This window comes from Etheostoma cragini, chromosome 1 (genome assembly GCF_013103735.1).
Source record: "Etheostoma cragini isolate CJK2018 chromosome 1, CSU_Ecrag_1.0, whole genome shotgun sequence".
NCBI classification, from domain to species: Eukaryota; Metazoa; Chordata; class Actinopteri; order Perciformes; family Percidae; genus Etheostoma; species Etheostoma cragini.
This window is the reverse complement of record NC_048407.1, coordinates 20492816-20502876: the sequence shown is the minus strand read 5'-3', so window position 1 is coordinate 20502876 and position 10061 is coordinate 20492816. Positions and strand designations below refer to the sequence as shown.

Here is a 10061-nt window from a genome sequence, read left to right as displayed (position 1 = left end):
GGGATCATGTGTTGTTGCTTGTTACTACCTCAGTTCATCAAGAAGGAAAATGTATCAAAGAAATTCACACCATAAATCTGCTTAGTCACACAGATGTTAATATGCAGGCATACGCTATGACTTTCTTGTTTATCTGTTCACAATTCTTAGACTGACTGAATTCCACCATCATTTTATTATCACTACATTCATGTTATGAGCTGAACTTCTACTCTAAGGTTGCCAGACCTTTACAAAGACCCACGGATGCAAACGTGTGGAAAAACCTTTTTTTCATACGTGGTGGATTTTAATAAGTATAGCTGTTTAAATAAGTATAGCTGCCTAACATCCTAAAACAGCACGTGTTCTTGTAAGAAACTGATCAGGATTAGTTATGTGTATTTCTGACAAGCTTAGCATCATACAGTATTAGATTCACTCAAGTTTCAATCAGGCCACCTGGAAAAGAGTGACCTCCAGTGAGCTGACTTCTCAGTTGGTAGCCTAAGTTCACAAGACTCTGTGGAAGTTTCCAGTGACTCAACATCAACCCTGCTTTGGCAACGTAGAAAACAGGCAGAAGAAAAAAGTTGTCGTGTTGATGGGTCTAATTCTCTATGTTGACTCTTTGGCTGTTAGTGTAAATTAAAACCATCAGGACAGTTCAGTGTGACGTGTGTGTGTGGTGCTGCAGCCCTACCAGCTTCTGTAGCAGTAAAGGCGTACTGGCTGCTGCAGGACGTTCCAAGGTAAAACTCCTTGTTTGTTGCCACCTCTTCTATTGCATCAGCTTGCTCGTCCTCCTTTAAGTCTCCAAGTGTCACAATGTCTGAGTGATCGCTGGACGACAATATAGTCACATGCTGTTTCCCTGCGGTGTCTTCGGCCTGGACAAGATACAATATATTGAAGATCGAAGGATGATGGAGCAGATTCTGGATCATGAGAACACCTTTTAGGTAATGTTTATAGTGTTCTCACCTCTGAATCACACAATGTCTCATCTATGGTTTGTTGTTCCAGAGTTTCATCAAGGAACTCAGCAACCTTCTTTTCAACACACTGAGCTGAAAACATAATAAATACAAATTAAAAATATAGCCGCAAGTGGCTATTCGCGGGTTCAAACCTTTTTCCTCAATAGCGACTTCAAAGTAATTTCACACATGTGGTACAACGTCGTTGGACATACATATCCTGCAAGCTTTGTAATGATTGGACAAACAGTGCACTTTGTTTAAAATGTCCACAACTGATTTGTCAAAAACATTTATATTCAATTCAGTGTGATATGTAGCTCAGTCCAGCTCTCACTTTTTATTAATGCCTTAAATTCCTGTAAGTGCGTAAACACTCAATGTATCAAAAATGAAACCGTTTTAATTCATAAACTGTCATACTAACATAATTAACATTTGATATTACTGTTACATCTGCTACTGTTAAACTCAGGTAAAAAAAAAATAAAACAATAAAACTGTAGGAGGCCTTTACCATTAGATGCTGAAGCCTGTTTTTCCCGCAACTCTGCTTCCTCCAAGGAAGGATGCACTAACAGCTCGGCTCCATATTCCACTGCAGCCTCCAATCCCAACGTCTCAATATCTGAGCCCTGTAAAAACAATATTCATTAAAACTGGGCATGAAGAAACAGCCAGTAACTCTCACTCACACACACTATATATATATATGTGTGTGTGTGTGTGTACTATTACAGAGTTTCTGGTTATTTTGTTCGGTTTTTAAATTGGACAACCATAGCTTGTTTTTATGTGCAAAAACACTATTTAATCACTTAAGCCCCATTTCAGTAATAAAAAGAGTTTGTGCATACAAGTTGCTGCAGTTCATTCTAGGGGGTTGCTGATTGTCACCTTTTGTGGGATTTTATTTGGTTATGTGGTAATGTTTATTGCCAGTTTGGGCTGTAACATCAGTTTATGTCTTGAAATATTTGATTTCAATATTGTATAAAACTGTACAAAGGTTGTCTCAACAATTCAATTAATGAGTTGGGAAAAAATGTTCAACAATTTGCTGAAAGTTGTGATTAACTTGTATGTTTGAGTGGCCAGGTTGTCTCAGTGGTAGAGCAGGTGCACATGTACTGAGAGGTTTATGCCTCGACGCAGAGGTCCAGGGTTTGTATCCGACCTGTGATGATTTCCTGCATTCCTTCCACCACTTTCCCACCTAACTGTCCTGTCAAAAATTAAAGTCGGAAATGTCCAAAAAATAATCTTAAAAAAATAAATAAACTTGTATGTTTGAGATAATAAACTGAAATTGTCTTGATGCTGTTTTTTAATAATAATTATATCTTATTTTTCTTCACATTACTCATAATTTAGTTTTTTTTTTATCATAATACACCTGTCTCTCCTTGCTGCCACCTTAAAATGTCAAAGAAATACAACAACTAAACATAGCTTGGATTAGGAACTTGATAAAAAGGATTTATACCTCATTACTGATAATGGTCCAGCCACAGGACGACTCTGCATCACTTGACGTCTCTGACATTTCTGTCAGTTGTCAGCAATATACAGGGATCTAGATGAGATAAGTAGGTCAAACATTGGAGACAGCTTGTGTGGAAAAAGATAAAGTAGATCACTGTGTCACAAGGTGAAAATAGTGTCATGAGTCTTCAGTTTTAAACAGAAACAAAACGATCTTATTATAGTAAATAATCAAGATATGAAATATCAGTATATGCCTGAAAGTGTGCTACCCGATTAAACCTTTGCGTTTCTTGGGGTGTATTAGATGGTCATAAATGTTAAGTGCTGTAAGACATAAAAAAACAAACCGAAACCTGATACAAGCATACGCTACTTCTTTACTTTATTGTAAAGATAAACAACAACAAAAAATGGGTTGAACCTGCATGCTATTTGTGTGGTGTCACACGAACAACAAATAATGAAAATAAACATCTAATTCTGAAGCAGGTGTACACCAATAGACCGCCGGTGTATCTGACTAAGCAGATAATGCAGACTGCAACTGTTTAACTTTGTGTACTGGAAAGTACCTCTCACTGGAGACTACCTTTGGTTTATTTTTTAATGACAATGTACCACAGATGTATAGAGATACTGTACTTACATTACCATGAGTCACACCTGAGTGAGTCACACCACTTGTTTTAGACATACATAAATAAATAACAAAAATATGAAATAATAAAGGAAATTACTACACGTGTGTGATACAAACCAACGCATGTAAAAAGCGACACACATCGGCGGTAGACAACAGTAGCAGCTTACAATGAAAACAAGCAGCTCCTGCGGCCTGACAATGAAAACAGCCTTAACAACAGAGACAACAACGGTTGACACTGCAGCTGTTAACTGTAGCTAACATTAGCTTCGTCTGTAACATTAAATAATGACATTTAACAGTTGGTTTGCAGCTAGGTAACTAATTTAACAGGCTATAGTTATTAAAGCCGCCTCTCTGAGCATCGTCGGAACACTTATTGCCGTAAAACGTAATCTCAAGCAGTCTTTTACCATCTCTAGTTTATAGCTTTTTAAAAACTAGGGAAATTACTTAACTTACTTGTGTTTTGTTCCCTAATACGAAGCAGCTGTTTAAAGTGAGCTCCAGAGTTTTTGCAGAATGACACAGCCCAAGCTATCCGTTAACATTACCATAAAGCCAAATGTAGACGGGAAACGTAGTTTTGCTGTGTATCGTTGGACACGCAGCTCAAAACCCTCACCGAATTCTTTGAACTACATTTCCTACAGATCCGCGCGGTGGCCAAACAGGCTCAGCGAGGGTGGAAACAGAAACAAATCTTGCGGTTCCAAAAAACATAAACAAGGAAGCGTGACAAAGCAGATCTCGAAAGGAATTAATCAGCACGAAAAGAGAACAAAACGAACTCATTAATGTGTTTAGTACTGTGTTGTAGCTTTAGCATCCGTTTAAAAGAAGTTTGTCACAGTAAAGTTCAACTGTCTATGAGAAAGCACGTGCTCGTCGTTGTTATTGACTGCTTGGGTTTATAGTCGGGCTCTTATCCATAGGGGTCGACAAAAAGTGATGTTGCTCACTAGTAGGTTGAGTTCCAAGTTTAGTAACGTGAATTAGAAATACTGGTGATACGATGACTTATTATATGACGATACTCTGAATTATATGGAGAGACTTCATCAAATTATCTAATTATTTATCATTTAATTGTACGCAAAAATTAACCAACACTGCAAAAATACTGACATAACACCACAAACGCACGATGTTATTATATTGTTATATTGTAGGCCTATACCTGTCTTTCTGTCACTCTACAAAATGAGGAAACATAATGGAATCAACCTTTCAGATAACTTAATTATTGATTAGTAATTCTTTGATAGATCTGCTTCTAACATTTAATACCAATAGAGGTCACTGTTGACTAGGTAAAAAACGCGTGCGTGCGTGTGTAGGTGAGTGGCAATTTACTTACATGTACAGGTGCTTTACTCAAAAGTTTTTCATAAAAGCAAAAAGAGTATAATCTTAAAATATGCATCAATTAGGGCATTCATTTTAGACCAATGGAACAAAGTAGCCTACATTTTAGTTAGGAACACCCAACAGTATATATAAGTCGAGCTGATACAATTAATCCATTAGTCCATTGACATAAATTAATTATCAACTATCTTGATAGTAAATTAATTTGTCATGCAAAATGCCAAACATTTGGTTTGGACTTGATTGGACAAATTATTGTGAATGGGTCACTTTGGGCTCTGGGTAATTATGACAGTTATTTTTTAAATTAGTTAATTAATAAAAAAAAAAATCCAGAATGAAAATAATCAGTTGCACCCATTTACAAAATAGTTCAATATTAGCACCACCTCAACCAAATTTGAGAGTGATGGCTGTATTATTCTAATCATGCCTCTCAAATTAATGTACAAATACATGTTTTTTTTTTCTTCAAATTGATCCCCTGTCTGAAAGGCCACTCAAGAAGTTAAAGTCACAAGATGGATTGTGGATAAAATGATTAAACATTAGACTAGACAAGTAACAATTTTTAGACTTTTATTGAAATTGAGAGACAGAGTTATACATAATTAACCGCTGTCTAAAATCTCCTCACTAAATTTTTTTTGGCAAAAAACCTAATTGCAAGGGATTTTTCTGACAAAGACAAACTGACAAAGTTCAACAAAACATAACAGAAAATATCAGAAAACATAATAATTACAAAAAGGTACATTCATTTTCAAGAGTTGAAACCTGCTTTCTCTTTAAGGAGGAGCAGCTGTGGGTTCCCCTGAGTTTGACTGTAAATGACCCGCAACTCTCCCCCTGACATTATATAAACAACATTTCTGCAAAAAGGGAAAACAAGACTGTGTTTTATCCTTGAAAGTCACATGCTTGGATAGGTACATAATTCCAACATAATACCATTAATGAGACGGATTATTTATTTAATAATCTTGACCTAAATCTAAAAGACACAAAGGAGCAGATGCAATTTACTTGCATCTGCTCCTTTCACATAAATGTAAAAACTAAAAACCTGAGATAGCTTTTATGTACCTGTATGACTTACAAAAAGCCCAATTCAGAACCTGTATGACTCCAGCAGTTTGGTGTGTATGTGTGTCTGTACTTATTGTGACTTGAAAACAAACAAGTCAGTGTCTTATATCTTTCAGATTCTGGATTGAGCCCTTAAAGCTCTATTAATACAGGATATATGAATACATTATGGTTCAAATTCAAATGGAAATGTATATCCTTCTTTTACTTTCCAAAAGCATGATCAACATGACTACAAAAAAAATCAATTTTAGGTTGAAAGACAACAGATAAAGAAAAAGGAAAACTTGATTTTATGGAAATGAATGATGATTACGAAACAGTTTTCATCCTGCTTTCTCATATTACGACACAAACAGTTGTGAAATGAGTATGAGAACACTGAAAATGACAACATTTCACACAAAGATAGGATGCTTTTAAACAGATCTTTGTCAATATGCCAATATGCAACGGTGACCTTTAAAAATATCTTTGGTTTACATTGTTTGCTTTTCAAAAGAAAGTTAAACTGATTGTGTCACTTTTCATCCCGAAGAATTTCCCATGATTGAATCCTCCGCAGAATCCTCTGATTAAAAATACAGAAATGTGAAAAACATTTGTGCACCCACTGACCTTTCTACTCTTTGTTATAAATAAAATTAAAATCATTTGAGAGCTTCCAACTGTCAATATCGAGGCATTAGATTTAAATACTTCACACATATTTCCTGTTAAAAAAAAGTACTTTACATGTGTCAAATTTGAGGAAAGCCCTCAAATACAAACTTTTAAATTCTTTTGTAAATTAATTTTCACTCAGGTGAAAAGTTGGTGGGTGCACGTTTACACACGACCGCTCTGTTGCAACACAGACACTACTCAATATAATATACTGTATTTAATCATTTTCACCTACAATGTACAGACATCTGTTTGCAACAGTTTGAGTAACTCTGCGACAGGATAATTTTCTTTGTGTGCATAAAATTGAATATTAATTGTCACTCCATCATCATTAAGTGCCGGTGTATCCTGCTGGCACTTCCTCAGAGTTTTAACCCGCAACTCTCTTCACTCATTTTGTTGCAGGTCAAGGCCACTAATGCAAGGCTTGCAAGGCTTTGTTTGAAGAGCTCAACTAATCTCAAAGGTTGCGTTGTCATCTTTGGTCTAACGTGTTTTGATTATTTCACATTTTTTTGCAACCTTATGCAAGAGATTAGTTGAGAGACTAAAATAAATTCAAGTAGCAAACAACTCTTTGGGCAATAGCGTCAGTCACCGCTGCACATTGGCCGATAATACATAACTACTTGACAGACAAGTGCTAAACTTCATCTACGCTACAGAAAAAAAATACTGGGAACAAAGGTAACTACAACGTGTACTCAGTAGTACATTATCTTCTAACAAAAATATAGTTTTGTGTTCATTCAATTCTTCACTTTCTACTCTGATTAAACACTTTTATTGCTTTTACTACAATCATTCTTCACGTGTTGCATCCTCACGTGGAGCTTTTCCCTCAGAAAGATTAGGCTTTGGTTTACACATCTGAGGGATGCTTTCCCACATTAGGCCAATTATAAAGCTTTTCTGTACCGACACGCCCCTGCAAGCACTTCTGGTGTGAATCTCTACACAAATAAAAAGGAAGAAGTCAATAAAAAAAATAAAATAGAAAAAAGAGTCTGTGAGGAAAGGAGAAACTACAGAGGAGGTATCCATCTGTAGGGAGGGCAGCACAAACATCTGAGCTACTGGCACATAATGGAGATACATTCATCGCATTTTCTATTAGGCAATTACACACTACAATAGTTTAGTACTGAGAAGATACCCTGTCAGTTTAACATGTAACACTACATGACTTTTCATATGTACTAAACTTTGTTCCCTGAGTGTAGGAAAACAAGACAAAAAATAAAATTCTTAATCGAGGTAGTATAAAACATGAATAGCAAGGGCAGCTGCAAATTGACATACAAAACAAAAGCAGACATTCGTTATCTTTTCATTCCATTACTCAATAATGGACACAATGAACAAAAATATGATTTATAGTGGCTCAGTACCTCAACAACATCCGAGGAGATAAATAAAACTGTATGTGTGTTTACCATCCTTCAGTCCACACAACAGGTGGAGCGAGAGGAGGGAGCTGCAGCGCCCTTACCATCCAGTAAAATTAGGACAAAGTAAGAGAAAAAAACTAAATTGGATGACAATCAGAAGAAAAGTCATCAGGAAGTATCAAATGCAATGGAACTGAAGCAGCCCATCACATAACATAGGTATAAGTAGTTATTAAATATACAAAAGAAGTTTACCAGGAGTAAACCGAGGTAGATAATCAGTGAATAGGACTCACACTTCCCTTTCGCTCCAGTGATAAACTCTCTTAAATAATGTCAGAAATGTCACTTTTGGTCACATTTTCGACAATCTTTTAAAACATTCATGGTGGGTGAGATATTTCTTTTTTTAGACATACACACATAAAGAGAAAATAAAAAAAGACATTCATTGAATGAAAAAGAAAAGCAAAAGAACTCAAAAGACCCCTCCCTGCGAACATTTTATACTGTAAAAGGCATTTATCGGCTTTCTGTTCATAGTGTTTAAAACAGGATTAAGGTTAAAAAAAGGTCTCTCCTTGTTTCTTTACACCTGTCTCTAATACTTAGATTCAGGCCTGCAGTACACTTGCAACGGAAAATAACTGCAGGTTTATGTTGCCTATGTTATGACTTGCTGAGTCAGAGTAAAGAGCTTTTTAAAATAGTTTACTAAATCTGCATTTCCCCTTCTCTATCATGCTTTGATGTGTTCTGATTGTTCTGAGTGTCAATATTGTTTCCTGTCGGTGGCAGCTACATAGATAAACAGACGTAGATAAATATAGATAAACTAGTTTGACATTTTGGGAAATATGCTTAAGTAGAGTACACTAGAGTTGGATAAGAAGATCGATACCACGAGAGTGTCATCAATCTTCACAGCTTACTATCCACTAGAAGTGAGTGTGACTAAGCAAAAAAGTATGAAGCTGCAATGAGTACACAACAGTTTTTCTACTTCAGAGCAGTTTTTTGCAAGTGTACCATTGCCTTCACACACACACAGTTTCTCACACACACCCACACCCACACCCACACCCACACACACAGTTTCACACACACTCGGACACACACACTTGGAGAGAAAGTGCAGACGTGGAACTGCTCTGCGCATCATGATGACAGCAGCCGTTCTCGACGGACTCCATTAACTTCAGGTCAATCTGACTTTGCTTCATCAGGTGGAATGACTGTTCAGGGAGACCGCTGCAGTCCGAGCCTCCGCTGTCCTCTGCTGTCAGAGAAGGAGGGCGGCTCCTCGTACCAGAAGACAGGTTGGTCATCTCTGTCTCGTCCTGAGAGTAACGACCCGAATCACCGGTGGCATGGCTGCCCTCACTGGTGGATGAGCCCTCCGAGTCACCGGGACGCCAGAGCAGGGGCTGCAGAGTGGTGGGCTGGTTTGGAGACATTGAGGGCTCCTCTTCATAAGTCAACACTGTGGTACCGAGCTGATAGGAGGCGGTGCCTTGTCTCATATTCTACATCACAGAGAAAATGTTGCTTCAGTTAGTCTGAGTGTTTATGGTTCGTTGGTGTAGTCGCAGATAGCTGCAACCTATCTTGATCTCACCAGCAAACCTGCAGGAAAAGATCTTATTCTGCCTTTTGCATGCCCTCATCCAAATTCATACCTTAAATCTCTTTGATATAGTTTTATAGTCTTTAAAGCATTTCCTAAAAGAAAAGCCCTAGTTATATTAATTACTCACCTAATCAGGTTTCCTTTTCACTTAATTCTGTCTCTCTTAGATTAACTTTAAGAAACAATAAAAAAAACGTCTATATGATCCTGAATCGTTCATAATTCAAACGTACACTGGAATTATAATTACTATAAAAGGAGCACCTGAGAATACACTTTAAATATCAAAATTCACTGACGAGTTTAAGGCCTTCTTGTCTGAGTTCACCAAGTAGTGCTTATTTCAACCTCTAAGACACACACTCAATCAGATAGGTCTGTTTAGGTCTGTTGAGGTTTGGGTCTGCAATCCCTTACTCATTTTGAAAGCCAGGTTTATATACAGCCTGAGGCTCAACTCAGGACAACAAAGTCATTTGTAATTTACAAACACTGGTAAGCAATGAATTGTGGGGAGTTTTTCCAAGTTCCTGATGACAATTTAATAAGCAGGACTCCTTATTCTGAGTCTTACCTGCACTGCTTTACTGTCCTTATTCCCATTACCGCGGAAAGAAAACCATTTCTCTTTCTTCTCAGTGCTGGGCTGAACAGGGCCGATAGAATTGATAATGAGATTTGTTCCACCCTATGAGTGTAAAGTAAAAAATGAATTTTTTTTATAGTATATATATATATATATTTATATATATACAGTTGTGGTCAAAAGTGTACATACACTTGTAGAAAATCACAATGTTATGGCTGTCTTGAGTCTTCAA

At 36.9% G+C, this 10061-nt stretch overlaps 2 protein-coding genes across 6 annotated transcripts in view; both read right to left on the bottom strand.

Annotated features, from left to right (window-relative positions):
- ccpg1 (cell cycle progression 1) overlaps positions 1-3698 on the bottom strand; it is a 10282-nt gene extending 6584 nt beyond the window's left edge. For 3 of the 5 annotated variants that reach the window (XM_034870027.1, XM_034870049.1, XM_034870032.1), the window contains exons 1-6: positions 3553-3698; positions 2446-2535; positions 1477-1594; positions 964-1049; positions 683-869; positions 442-537 (exon numbers count right to left, since the gene is read on the bottom strand). In XM_034870027.1, coding sequence (XP_034725918.1) covers positions 442-537; positions 683-869; positions 964-1049; positions 1477-1594; positions 2446-2505 — 547 coding nt within the window. In that variant the 5' untranslated portion in view covers positions 2506-2535; positions 3553-3698. The remainder of the gene's footprint in view (positions 1-441; positions 538-682; positions 870-963; positions 1050-1476; positions 1595-2445; positions 2536-3552) is intronic. The other 2 variants (XM_034870040.1, XM_034870057.1) reach the window with 2 other exon arrangements.
- A 1328-nt stretch (positions 3699-5026) lies between these two features.
- prtga (protogenin homolog a (Gallus gallus)) overlaps positions 5027-10061 on the bottom strand; it is a 33464-nt gene continuing 28429 nt past the window's right edge. Inside the window, exons 18-19 of the mRNA XM_034876674.1 lie at positions 9815-9928; positions 5027-9136 (exon numbers count right to left, since the gene is read on the bottom strand). Of these exons, the coding sequence (XP_034732565.1) occupies positions 8708-9136; positions 9815-9928 (543 nt within the window). The 3' untranslated portion in view covers positions 5027-8707. The remainder of the gene's footprint in view (positions 9137-9814; positions 9929-10061) is intronic.